The 14,225-nt window shown below is 37.8% G+C and overlaps 2 protein-coding genes across 2 annotated transcripts; both read left to right on the forward strand.

Moving 5' to 3' along the window:
- The first annotated feature begins 367 nt into the window (after window positions 1-367).
- On the forward strand, window positions 368-1,598 carry LOC104109083 (NADPH-dependent aldehyde reductase-like protein, chloroplastic). Its single transcript, XM_009618287.4, has one exon. The coding sequence runs from the start codon at window positions 559-561 to the stop codon at window positions 1,369-1,371; it is 813 nt and encodes a 270-aa protein (XP_009616582.1). The 5' UTR covers window positions 368-558; the 3' UTR covers window positions 1,372-1,598.
- Window positions 1,599-4,170: 2,572 nt separating this feature from the next.
- Window positions 4,171-4,716, forward strand: LOC138907753 (uncharacterized). The gene has a single exon (XM_070198361.1). It carries the CDS (start codon window positions 4,171-4,173, stop codon window positions 4,714-4,716), a length of 546 nt encoding a protein of 181 aa, XP_070054462.1.
- Window positions 4,717-14,225: the final 9,509 nt, after the last annotated feature.

The raw sequence follows: 14,225 nt of genomic DNA on the forward strand, positions 1-14,225 counted from the left end.
GAATTTTAAAAAAAAAGTAAAAATTCATATTTATTTGGAACTGAAGCACAATTATTTTTATTGCAATATAATTAAAGTATATATCTTCTTATTAAAAATATTAATGATTATAATTGATAACTATTAATATTATAAAGAATAAACGGTATATTTAAAAAATACCTTTAAGGATTTTAGCGAATCTAAATCGATCAAGACAGTTAGAAAAAAAGACTATGATTACTTCCCTAAGTTAAGGATAAATTTTTAATTTTGGATTCAAACAGTTTTTATTTATTTATTTTCATAATACGTTTTTTTTTTAAATGAAGACCGAGGGTCTTGTTCTTAAAGGGATTTTCTGAAAGAGTAAAAGTTCCCTTAGTAAGTGACTTGAGCAGTGACGTCCAACCCCTTCGATACCTAGCTCCCATTTTCCAACCCTTTCTCTTCATTTTCACTGTCTATATAAATATTCATTCATGTAATCTTCCTATTCCTATTACTCAATCCTCAGTGTCTATTCACACTTTCATTTATCCCTTTCCCCTGTAGCAATTTCATCAGTTTTCTGGAGTCATGGCGGAAGTAAACGTCGATATTGCTCAGCAATCAAGCCAAGGCCAAAACTTCCCACTCCAAGATCGAGTAGCCATCGTTACCGGCTCTTCTCGTGGCATCGGCAAAGCCATCGCCCTTCATTTAGCGTCTCTGGGTGCTAAGCTCGTCATCAACTATTCCTCCAACTCCACAAAAGCCGACGACGTCGTATCCCAAATCAATTCCACCTCCAATTCCTCCCCACGTGCCATCGCCGTCAAAGCCAACATCTCCGACCCAGATCAAGTCAAATCCCTCTTCGACTCTGCAGAATCGGCCTTTCAATCGCCGGTCAACATCTTAGTCAACTGCGCCGGCGTGCTCGACGGTAAATACCCATCAATCCTAAACACAAACTTGGAGGACTTCGACAGGACCTTCGAAGTGAACGCACGTGGGGCTTTCATATGCTGCAAGGAAGGGGCGAGCAGAATCAAGCGCGGCGGAGGGGGGAGGATAATATGCTTAACGACATCGTTAGCGGCGGCGTTCAGGCCTGGATACGGGGCTTACACGGCATCGAAGGCGGCGGTGGAAGCGATGGTAAAGATACTGGCGAAGGAGCTGAAAGGGACTGGAATAACGGCGAATTGCGTGGCGCCGGGACCCATAGCAACGGAGATGTTTTACGATGGGAAAACAGAGGAGATGATAAAGAGGGTAATTGATGAGTGTCCACATGGAAGACTTGGACAGACGGAGGATGTTGCGCCGTTTGTTGGGTTTTTGGCAGGTGATGCTTCTGAATGGGTTAATGGACAAATCATTCGTGTCAATGGAGGCTACATCTGATCCTTTCTTCTCTTTTTTTTTTTTTCTCTTTTCAAATAATAAAAATAAATATGCTAGTATGAAAATGGGGTGACTGATATCTGTCTGGTTTTAATTTGTTTCATTTTGTTTGGTTTTGAATTATTACATAAATGACTTATTTGGAGTATTATACTCCTTCCGTTCTAATTTATGTGAATCGACCACGGAATTTAAGAAAATAGAGAAGACTTTTGAATTTATGGTCACATATATTCTGTATAGCTATAAATTATTGCATAACGATAAATTATTTTCAAATAGGGAAATATGTCATTCTTTTTTGTACGGACTAAAAAAAAAATATGTTCACATAAATTGAAACGGAGAGAGTATATGATAAGAAAATTAAATCTTGAAACTAACTTTGACGATTATTTTTTCATTTTACGTCTTAATTTACGGACTACAAAATTTCGAAAGAGACAAAGGTATATAGACATGGTTTTTGAGTATTTCAGATTATATGCCAATTTGGCCATGTTAGTTATGTAAAGAAATTTATTTTTATCATTTAACGAAAGTGTAGAAATCTTTTGAAATTTATTTTTATCGTTTAACAAAAGTAGAAAATTTTCACTCTAGTAGAAATAGAAATATATTTCGACCAAAAGAAAAATCTTTAAATCTGTGTCACTTTCTAATTTCTTATACAATCTGCGACACTGATAGCAGTACCACGTCGATAAAAGTAGCAGTTCGATAGTTCATCGCATCACCTCACCATCCCTTTCAACTAACTCAAATTTCTATTGTAGTCCAAGTAAGAATTATTTGTTACCCACGTGAGCCCGTTTCGACATAAGAATTTCATTTTTTTTTAAAAAAAAAAATCACTTTTTTCATTATCAGTGTTTGGCCATAAAATTTTATTTTTTCACTTGAAAATATATTTTAGAAATTTTCAAAAATTTGAAAAACTCCAAAAGGATGTTTTTTAAAATTTTCACTCATAAAACTTCAAAAACAACACAAAATTATATTTATGTCCAAACACAACTCTAATTTTCAAATATCATTTTCACTTTAAAAAAAATTTCACTATTTTTTTTAATTTTATAATTCTTATGTCCAAACGCCTACTACATAATATAAAGATTGGATCAACCTACTATGAACTTAGGGATCGTTTTATTCGAAGATAAGTTAGCAAGAATTGTAATGTAGAGATACTAAATATAAAGACTAACAATACATTTTATTGTATTAAAAGGTGGATAATCCAGCGAAGCCCCACGTCTCGATTACAGTCTGGTTCTATCTTTCTTGAATTATTATCTTTCTTGCCTTTACCATTGATCTCGATATTTTGTCTTACTTGTATTGCTTTATCCATAGAACATCACTTGTTTTACTGTCATTTTTAGTAGACCTCCTTATTTAGCTATTAGTTAGGACTTGCCTGTCTAGATTACTTGTCTTTTTCTTTAATTTTTGCTTCCCAAACTATATTATAGTAATTTTGCCCATTTTCTCTGTGACCTCTAGTAGTTGGAGGTTATATTTCGGTTATTTATTTTATTTTTGTTGCTTGATTTCAGGGTAGTGTTTGCGTAGTGTATCCTAGATTCAGTGTTGTAAATAGCGCTCGCCTCAGCGCTAATAGCGTGAGGCGATGCGATGCGAGCCTCCAATGCTATTTGCCTCTGTTGCGTTGTGATTTCAAAAAGGCGAGCGAGAGGCGCTGTGTAGCGACATGCGACCTGTAGCGTTGCTTTTTGAAAAGAAAGAAAGAAAAAGGCAGTTGAAAAAAAAAAAGACCAGCGATTAGGGCTTTCAGCTATTTCTTCTTCTTTCTCCTTCAAGTCGACCCAGCCACAACAGACCATCAGTGATTGTTCTTTCTTCTTCAAGCTTCTTCATCAGGTACGCTTCTCTCATCTCTTTTCTTCTTTCTTCTTCTCATTCGAGTTTCTGCCTTCTTTTTTTTTCTTCTTCTTTCTCCTTCCTTTCTTTCTTTCTTCCTTTTTTTTCTTCTTCTCTTCTTCTTTTATTTTTTGCTATGTTGTTTTTGAAAGCAGCAGAGCAACAAAGAGCTTTTTCTTTCTTTTATTCTTTCTTCCTTCCTTTTTCTTCTTCTCTTCTTTTTTTGGCTCTATTTTTTCAATTCCTTCACGGGCAGAGGCAGAGAGCTTCTTCAAACCTGAAATTTTCTCCTTAAATTTAATATTTTAATTTTTAGTATATATTGTCGCTTCACATAAAAAAGGCGAGCGCTTTGCTTCTCGCCTCTCGCCTCTCGCCTCAGTAAAGCGGGCCCTCATCACTATTTGTCGCCTCACGCTATCCAAAACACTATCTAGATTATAGTAACTTTGGTGAACGATGGTACGGTAAGGTCTTGTCCTTGGGGGTGTCCTGGCGGGGGAGGGGGTGCGGGGGGTAATGAGGGTAAGAGGGCTAAGGGAACCCCCAAGCTGAGAGTGGGTCTTGGAACATAGAAACTTTGATTGAAAAGTCTATAGAGTTAGCGAGGATTCTCGAGAAAAGGAAGATTAATATAGCTTGTATACAAGAGACTAGATGGGTAGGAGATAAGGCGCGAGATGTGGGCAAGTTCAAACTATGGTATTTTGGGAGGACGGGGGCAGAAACGGGGTAGGTATCTTGGTTGATGATGACCTCCATGATCTAGTGGTAGAGATTAGGAGGGTGAACGACAAGCTGTTGACTATTAAGCTAGTTGTTGGAGGATTTATTTTGAACATAATCAGTCCGTACGCACCCTAAGCAAGCTTGGATGAGGAAGTCAAAAGGTGTTTCTAGGAGGATTTAGATGAGATGGTGCGTGGTATTCTGCATACTGAGAAGCTTTTCATAGGAGGAGATTTCAACGGCCACATTGGAGCGACGTCTGAGGGGTATGATGATGTGCATGGTGGCTTCAGTTTTGGAGATAGGAACGGGGGAGGAACTTCTCAGTTGGAATTTGCTAGAGCGTTTAATTTGGTGATAGCAAACTCTAGTTTCCCGAAGAAGGTGGAGCACTTGGTCACCTTCCGAAGTTTTGTGGCCGTGACTCAGATTGATTATCTTCTCTGCAGGAAGTCCGATAGAGGTCTTTGCACAAATTGCAAGGTCATCCCGAGTGAGAACCTCACGACCCTTCATAGGCTCCTGGTCATGGACCTTGAGATCACGAGGAAGAGGAGGAAGAGGGCAGTGTATAGCCAACCTAGGGTCAAGTGGGGAGCCTTGACGGAAGCCAAAGCGCAGGAGTTGGGGGCTAAGTTGATGACTAGGGGGCTTGGAGAAGTAACGGGGACGCAAGCGCTATGTGGACCACGACTGCATAGTGTATTAAGGAAGCCACTAGAGAGGTATTAGGGATCTCGAAGGGTTACTCTGGTGGATACAGAGGAGATTGGTGGTAGAATGGAGAGGTATAAGGAAAAGTGGAGACCAAGAAAGCGACATATTTGAAGCTAGTAGAAAGTGTAGACGAGGAGGAGAGAAGGGTGAATAAAGAGCAATATAAGTTAGCTAAGAAGGAGGCAAAATTAGCAGTTACGACGATCAAGACTGCAGCTTTTGGTCGTTTGTATGAAGAACTCGAGGGTCGAGGTGGGGATAAAAGGTTGTTCAGGTTAGCTAAGGTAAGAGAAAGGAAGGCTCGTGACTTGGACCAAGTGAAGTGCATCAAGAACGAATAAGGTTTAGTTTTGTTGGATGAGGGGCTTATCTGTCGGAGATGGCGGACCTATTTCCATAGTCTCTTGAACGAGGAGGGGGACAGGAACATTGTACTAGGTGATTTGGAATTCTCCGGAAGTCGTTGCGACTTTGGGTATTATAGGCGGATTAGAGTTGAGGAGGTTAAGGGGGTTATGTGTAAGATGAGCAGGGGTAGAGCGACCCGGCCAGATGAAATCCCGGTGGAGTTTTGGAAGAGTGCAGGCAAGACGGGCTTGGAGTGGCTCACTAGGTTATTTAATGTCATTTTTAGAACGAAGAAGATGCCCGAGGAGTGGAGGTGGAGCACGATGGTTCCTTTATACAAGAACAAGGGTGATATCCAAAATTGCAATAACTATCGGGGTATCAAGCTGCTTAGACATACTATGAAAGTCTGGGAGAAGGTGGTGGAGCTAAGGGTGAGGAGGAGTGTGTCTATTTCTGAGAATCAATTTGGGTTTATGCCGGGGCGCTCGACTACAGAGGCTATTCACCTTGTTAGGAGTTTGATGGAGCAGTATAGGGAGAGGAATAGGGAATTGTATATGGTGTTCATTGACTTAGAAAAGGCGTACGATAAAGTCCAGAGAGAGGTTTTGTGGAGGTGTTTGGAGGCTAGAGGTGTACATGTTGCCTACATTAGGATGATTAAAGACACGTATGATGAAGCAAAGACCCAAGTAAGGACGGTGGGAGGGGACTCAGACCATTTTCTGGTCATGATAGGGTTGCACTAGGGGTCGGCACTCAGCCCTTTTTTTGTTTGCCTTGACGATAGACGTTCTGATGCGCCACATCCAAGGGGAGGTGCCGTGGTGCATGTTATTTGCAGATGATATTGTATTGATTGACGAGACGCGAGGTGGTATGAAGGCGAGGTTAGAGGTATGGAGGAAGACCCTGGAGTCTAAAGGTTTCAAGTTGAGTAGGATCAAAACAAAATACTTGGAGTGTAAGTTCAGTGGTGAGACTCAGGGAAGGGAAGGGGAGATGTGATTGGACTCACAAGTCATCCCTAGGAGAGGTAGTTTTAAGTACCTTGGGTCTATTATTCAAGGGGATGAGAAGATTGATGAATATTTCATACATCATATTGGGGCTGGATGGATGAAATGGAGACTCACTTCTGGTGTTTTGTGTGACAAGAATGTGCCACCAAATTTAAAAGTAAGTTCTACAGAGTGGTGGTCAGACCGACTATATTATATAGGGCTGAGTGTTGGCCTGTCAAGATTGCACATATCTAGAAAATGAAGGTAGCAGAGATGAGGATGTTGAGATGGATGTGCGGGCACACCATGTTAGATAGGATCAGGAATAAGGTTATTCGCGACAAGGTGGGTGTAACTCCCATTGAGGACAAGATGCGGGAAGCGAGGCTTAGGTGGTTTGGACATGTGAAAAGGAGGAGCACAGATGCCCTGGTGAGGAGGTGTGAGGTTAACATTGGAGGGCCTACGGAGAGGTAGAGGTAGGCCGAAGAAGAAGTGGAGAGAGATGATTAGGCAAGACATGACGCAACTTCAGCTGACTGAGGACATGACCCTTGATAGGAAGGTGTGGAGGTAGATGATTAGGGTAGTAGGATAGGTGGTACATTATTCATACCAATAGGATTAGTACGCACTCTCGCATTCTGTTGGTAGTAGGTTTCTATGAAGACCCGTCATTTTATTTCATTTTGATCATCTTATTATCGTGTTATTCCTATGCTACTTTTACATGGCTTTTTGGTGTTGTCCCTCATTGTCTATCTTTTTAATTAATGTGGTGCTTATGTTTTTTTGAGCCAAGAGTGTATTGAAAATAACTTCTCTACCTTCACAAGGTAGGGGTAAGGTCTGCGTACACACTACCCTCCCCAGATCCCACGATGTGGGATAATACCGGGTATGTTGTTGTTGTCTCTAGCTTCTTTCTTCTCTTCACTATCATCATTATTCATTCCTCACAAAACAAGCAGAATTCCAGAATTTCTATCTCAGAAATATGAATTATTTTAAATTTATTGGGTCTTGGTAACTGAAAGAGAAAGAAAAAAAAAGGTTAAAAAGAAAAGAAAGAAGGAGCTCAAAATGAAACTGAAAATTTATTCCTAATTAGTCTCAACCAATGTTTCAAAAGGTGTGGGCGTGAGGCGGGGCATGTTACATATGCCTTAGCAAGGCATAAGCGCCGAGGCACGAGGTGTAAGCCCCATAGGTATTTAATTTTTAATATTTATAAAATAATATAATTATAATAAATATTTATAAACAGGTAAAATTGCATAAAATTGAAGAAAACTATAAATATGTGAAAATATATATATAGATGTTCTCCATCTTCACAAAAAACTAGTCAAAACAATCTATTATACAATACTTATAAGCACAGGTAACTTGAGTCGAAAAGAATAAAGTTTTCTACATGGAGAAATAAAAAGGATGACTAACCTGCAATTTGAACTTTGAACTTGCTGCTATGAAGGAGAATGAAGTTCTCTTTGTATTAGTAAAAATAATAATTGAATATTCGTTGCTTTTGGGAGATATTAGCAGACTAGCGAACAAGATAAAGAAATGGGAAAGGCCATAAATTAGGATTTTAATCAATAAAAAAGATCCCGACTTTTAAATTTAATACACTTCAGTTCCTTTTTAAAACTTTTGAGTAATTACAAGCTGGCTTTTGAGAATTTGGGTATTATATGAAGGACTTATTCAACAAATTTTGTTTTAATTTAAAAAAGTCTATGGGGCTTACGCCTCACTACAAAAACACACCTCAAACGCCCGGGCAATTATTGGGCTTATGCCTCTTGAAACTTTCGCCCCACATCATCGCCTCGGGGCATTTTTGGTGCGCCTCGCCCCAAGGCTTTCCCCGGGGCTCGCTCCGAAAATGCTTTTTAAAACACTGGTCCCAACTTTATTAGGTTGCTGATTTGCTGGACTATCGTCGAAGCTTACGTTCTTTCCCGGAGCATTGAAAGATTCGAGAAGTAGTATAGATGACATCCAAAACACACCTCGATAAGAGATATGCTATGGTTATATGCAATATAATTTATCCAACTATGAGTTGGGATCGAATTCCACATGAAGCTATGAAGCGTTCTAATTGACTCAATCACTAAATAATCTAAATTGAACAAAAAACACAAATATTTTGGATTTTGTGGATATTAACTAATGAATTAGATTCAAGTAACTGACAACAAACTAAACTAGAAGTCAAGAATAACATAAGAAATTTGCACACGATAAAAGGGCCTAAGGTAGACAATCCCCCAATTGTCGGGCTAGCTCTGAGTGAAATCCTGAAACTTTGTTTGACATTATTCTATCAATCATGGACCTAAAGTTGTTCGCTAGAGTTTTCCAACTACTAACGGCACAATTCTTAAACTAATTTTCCCAAAATAATCAAAATAATAAACTCGTCTAATTCTAGGTCACAGTCGAATCATGATGTTCCCATAACGATTCTAAATCGGGTTAATTAATTCTTTAATTCAGCCTGAAATATTGTTGTTTGACTTACACAACCTTGTCAATCTTTCCCATGAATAACAAGAAATAGGGCATAAATAATTGCGAGCACAAACAATTGAATTCATTAAAACCGCAGTTAAACAAATAGAATAAGTATCAACAATTTAGGAATATTTACTCAAAACCACCCAACAACGGGTTCATCAATACCCTAGATAGGGAATTTAGCTACTCATGTTTATACTAAAAATACATAATGACTATTCTCAAAACAAACTCCATAATAAATGAAAATAAGACAAGTTGAGAGAAACTCTTCAAATCTTCGATCAGGATGGTTTGTGAACTCTTCCAAGCCCTTCCTTGCTTCGAAAGTAATGTTCTCTTCTTTTCAGGTCGAGATATTGGCCGAGGAGGCGAAAAGAAGCTTTTATATCGTGTAAAATTTGCTCCAAAGACCAAAATATCCTTAGAATTTTCGCCTAGAAATTTCTACTCGTGCCAGGCTCGCACCGCGCGCGCACCATGTGCTCTGCATTTGACCTTTTCTAGATGAGCGCACACTAAGCGCACATTAGAGGAGAAATGTGTTATTTTTGCACTCTGTACTTTTCTTCAATTTGAGCATATTTTCGTTCTAAAACTTCAAAAATCCCTTCAGTTTTTCTTTCAACTCCCTATCAACCAAAGAGCGTTAATTAGGCACATTTTTGGTGAGTTTTAACCACTAAACTATTCAAGAACACTTGAAAATGAGGTTAAACTACTATTAAAATATAGAGAATTATACCAAATATCATTACCTCATACTTAGGTTTTTGCTCGTCCTCGAGCAAAGAAGAGAAATGGTTCAATCTTAACACATAAGCAATCAAAACTAGTTCAAAACTTCTTAACAAGCAGATTCCGCTGAGATCAACCATGAAATTCAGAGATCCTTTCTTTTACTCATACTCACACATTAAAAATTAAAACCTCATGACCACGCAAATTCCATTGTACCTCACAAGCAAAGAAATGCCCCAAAACTCACACACCATGTAATTAATCATATAACAATGGAGCAATTACCAATCAACAACTCTCACACTCAGTAATGAATTTCACACACATGAAACTGTACCATAAGCTTTTTCATTTTGTCGCTATCCACTAATGAAGGCATATCAATTAAAGATCAAGTAGGACTTCTCTATGGTTGTGATGTAGGATCACAGACATATAGGATAATGCGGGCAACAGTGACTTAACTCCCTATGGCACTACCATTACATGATACTTAAGTACACTTTCTTTTTTTGAATAACATTCGACCTTTCTAGATTACACACCAAAGCCAAGAACTTCCTAACATCACCATATACTTTCAAGCCATTGGTCATAGTAGTCCAAACATAACCATCTTTGTATGGTAACTTCAAAACCAACAATGCCTCCTTGATGCACCCCCTACCTTGCATACATATCTCTTAAGGTTGTGCATATCTTCAATAATTTTTTAGGTATGTTCATAAAATTCACACTTTAGTTACACATCAATAACACAAGATCTGTCATTAACAGTGCTTCGACTTTGCACTAAAAAGCACAATTGACGTACCTTTTCTTTTGTTTCTCACACTACTTCCTTCACGCACTAAGTACTTTTACAATGTTTAAGTGACGTGTGCCATTAGAAAATAGGGTAAGAATTTATGCAATTAACTAAAAGTTTATGAACTCAAGTGATGCCCATATGTGGCTGTTTTAGCTAATGCTATACTTTGTAAGTAATTTTCAATGTATTTTGCATTCTTACATATTCGTGAGTGGAAATTGTGTATGATTTTAACTTGTACTTTGATTGCCAATCATTTTACTCCATTTATTGGAAAGAAATCGATTGTGTTTAAAGCCTTCATTACTAATGAATTTAAAGTTGTGTTTTCCAGAATATTCTACTTGTTGATAATTATGATGATGATCTATGAAAGGGAAGAAATGAAAGTGTGGAATATAAAATACGGCCATTGTGCCATGAATAAAGAATCATATGTATGGCCAAGAGAGCCAATGAAATAATAATGTTGTAAGTGGTTGAAAGTACGGATTAGGTGATATGTGGTGTGAAATGTTATGAAATGTACGTATTTGTATTTTTGTTTTCAATGTGTTATGAAACTCTATGGACGATCTATGAAATGCATAGGTATATTGTGTTATGAAACCCTATGGACGTTCTATCAAACGCATAGGTATATTGTGTTATGAAATCCTGTGGACGGTCTATGAAACGCATAGGTACATTATGTGTTATAAGGTACGTTGTGTTATGAAGTACATTGCGTTATGAAATCCTCGCAGGCTAAGGGGCATCATTAGGCTATCAAAAATAAAAAGGAGAACATGTCATTAGGCGCAAATGGGTTATCTAGAGATAATTTATAATTGTAGAAAGGCCAATTTAGGCTCTTGTGGCTATGCAAAGATGGCGTACAATCATTTCCTAACTTGAGAACATCTTAGGATTTCGTCTCAAACAACAAGCAGGGCAAGTTCTAGACAGACATGTGAACATGAAAATGTTCAATTAGAACTCACCACTCTGTATACAGGGAATGCATAGTTCACTCAATCTCAACCCTCAATATGAAAGCATGAGCTCAAAAAGAAAATTCAAACATACTTGGTGCCTCTCAGAGAAGGCTGCATATCAAGGTTCCGAACTTTCTTTAAAAACTCTTTTTTTTTAATATTCTAAAAATTCCCAATTCAAAAAAATAGCTCATTGGGAAAGAACCATGGCAAAAAAATCCCCAAGAAGAATAAAATAATAAAAATTTAAAACAAATATTCACAAACATAGCAGACTCCTACTCCATACTTATGATCACGCATTGTCCCCAATGCACACAAATAAAATAAGTAGGTGTAGAGGAACTTCCCTAAACTATCACATCAGTAGCGACTCCATCCTCTAGCCTCGTGCCAGTAGCAATGTCGCCAAGAGAAGTAGTAGCAGCAAAAGTGATAGCAGCGATCACATCTCAACATAGAATAACGAGGGACATGGGATTGGGAGTGAGAAAATAGAGTACGAGAGTGGGGAATAAAGCAAAACAGTGGGGGCAACACAAGACCTAAATTCAGACCAAAAAGATTTGAACCCTAGGTCATTGGACTCTAATGATCACGGCAGAAGACCAAAGAAGGAAATAGAAAGAAAGAGAGGGGGGGGAGAGGGGGAAGTACCTGTTTGCCGGCGGAGGAAGAGGGTAGTTGGAGATGTGGCGTAAAGGGGGTGAATGAAGATATTTTTTGCAAGTGATCTGGTAGAGAGAATAAGGGTTTTGGGAATTAGGGTAATAAAATATCAAGGAGGAGTTTGGTATTAAAAAGCCAAATAAACTTACCTGATAATTTTATCTCAAAATACCTCACGCCACGCTCACAACAGTGCACACATGCGCTAATATTTTGCACCTTTAAGAGAATGAGTGAGTTCGCGGTGGCCCTGCATGGCACAAAACTATATTCTCAGGTTTAAAAAACCTCACTTTGAGCACACCATGCCGCAATAATGCGCTATTGTTTTGCCATGTGAACCAAAATTCAATCACTCCAAACCCTACGCCGCGAGGTCAACGAGCGCTCTTACTCTGCTGCTCCTGCAACTTTCACTGCTAATATTACAAAGCATAAAAATTAGTATTTTTTTAACTTTTTCCATATATATATATATATATATATATATATATAACACTCCTATAGGCTAAAACTAAAGGTATGGTTCCTAATTTTGTTTTTCTTTCAAATAACTTGGGTTGCCTCCCAAGAAGCGCCTTATTTTATGTCGTGGCACGACACGAGTCAACTTTATCACTTTTCTTTTCACTTGGAGGATATGAATTGGGCACCTAACTTGGACTCAAGTTTGTGACCTCTAGCGGCAATGGTGGTAAGTAGACGAAAAGGCTGAACGCCTGTTGCTTCATTTTACATGTCTTGACTTTCATGTGAGGAATGTCATTTTGTTGTCTTGTGCCTTCAAACCTCAAAATGTACATCTCTTGACTTTTCATTTCGCAATCCCTCATTGATTCATGTTGTTCAATTCCCATATAACCACACAACTCCAATGTCGAAAAATGCTTGAAATGGGACATCAAGCCTTCAAATTACAATTTTGCCCGAATCTTGACATCCTCTTTTTTCTAGAATTAGAGTCACTTTCAAATATATTTTTAATTATGCCGGTTGACTCTAATTCTAATTTTATTTCGGCATCACTAACAAGCATGGAGTCGATTGGTGGATGTTCAACTCTTGATTCAAGATCCAAACTATTTTGGAGATTATTTTTCAAGATCTCCTCTAAGGCTTTTGCTCTTGGTTTCCTTCTTCACATAGGCACTTTATCATGAGTTTGAACTCTCCATTTTGCTCATGCTCATTTTCTTTCACATCTAAAGCCCTATATATGTCAAAACCAAAAGTAGAATCGTCGTAGTAGGGATTCGGGGAAGAAAAGGACAAACAAGCACAATTGCCTAAATGACCATTTTGATCACCACACCTATCGCATATACTCCACTCATAGGTTGAGATTGTGCGCACAATTGTCCTTATTGTGGTCCTCCACAATAAGGACAAGGGTCATCAAAGTATGAACAACTACCATCCGATCAATTTTCATTATGTGATGCCATTTTCAAAAATTAAGAAAATAAACAAGAAAAATAAACAAGAAAACAAACAAGAAAATTAACAAAGATAGGAAAAATGACAACACAAATATTCACAAGTTTGGGTCAAAGCATGTACGTTTACGTCCCAAACAACCTAAACACTTGGCAATTCAAAATAAAAAGTTCAACTTTAAACACTTGACAATTTTATTTTATCAACTAAAACTTAAACTATTAGCTTCCCGGCAACGACGCCAAAATTGATGACGTCCAAAATACACCTCGATAAGGGATATGTTACGGTCGCATGCAATATAATTTACACAACTATAAGTCGGGGTCGAATCTCACAGGGAGCTATGAAGCGTTTTAGTTGACTCAATCACTAAATAATCTAAGTTGAACAAAAAAGACAAATATACTTGGATTTTGTAGATATTAACTAATGAATTAGATTCAAGTAACTAACAACAACCTAAACTAGAAGTCGAGAATAACTTAAAAAATTTGCAGAGGATAAAAAGGCTTAAGGTAGAGAATCTCTCAATTGTCGGGCTAACTCTGAGTGAAATCCTTAAATTTTGTTTGACATTATTCTATCAACCTTGGACCTAAAGTTGTTTGCTAGAGTTTTTCAACTACTAACAACACAATTCTTAAACTATTTTTTCCAAAATAATCAAGATAATAAACTCGTCTAATTCTAGGTAACGGACGAATCATGATGTCCCCATAACGATTCTAAATCGGATTAATTAATTCCTTAATTCAGCCTAAGTAATATTGTTTGACTAATCCAACCTTGTCAATCTTTCACAAGAATAACAAGAAATAGGGCATAAATAATTGCGAGCTCAAATAATTAAATTCATTAAAATCGCAGCTAAACAAATAGAATAAGCATCAACGATTCAGGAATATTTACTCAAAACCGCCTAACAACGAGTTCATAAATACTCTAGATAGAGAATTTAGCTACTCATGTTTATACAAAAAACATAATGACTATTCTCAAAAC

Source organism: Nicotiana tomentosiformis, chromosome 3 (genome assembly GCF_000390325.3).
Source record: "Nicotiana tomentosiformis chromosome 3, ASM39032v3, whole genome shotgun sequence".
Classification (NCBI taxonomy): domain Eukaryota; kingdom Viridiplantae; phylum Streptophyta; class Magnoliopsida; order Solanales; family Solanaceae; genus Nicotiana; species Nicotiana tomentosiformis.

Coding starts and splice junctions, on each gene's coding strand:
- LOC104109083 (XM_009618287.4), top strand. CDS start 559: ATGGCGGAAGTAAACGTCGATATTGCTCAGCAATCAAGCCAAGGCCAA.
- LOC138907753 (XM_070198361.1), top strand. CDS start 4,171: ATGGTGCGTGGTATTCTGCATACTGAGAAGCTTTTCATAGGAGGAGAT.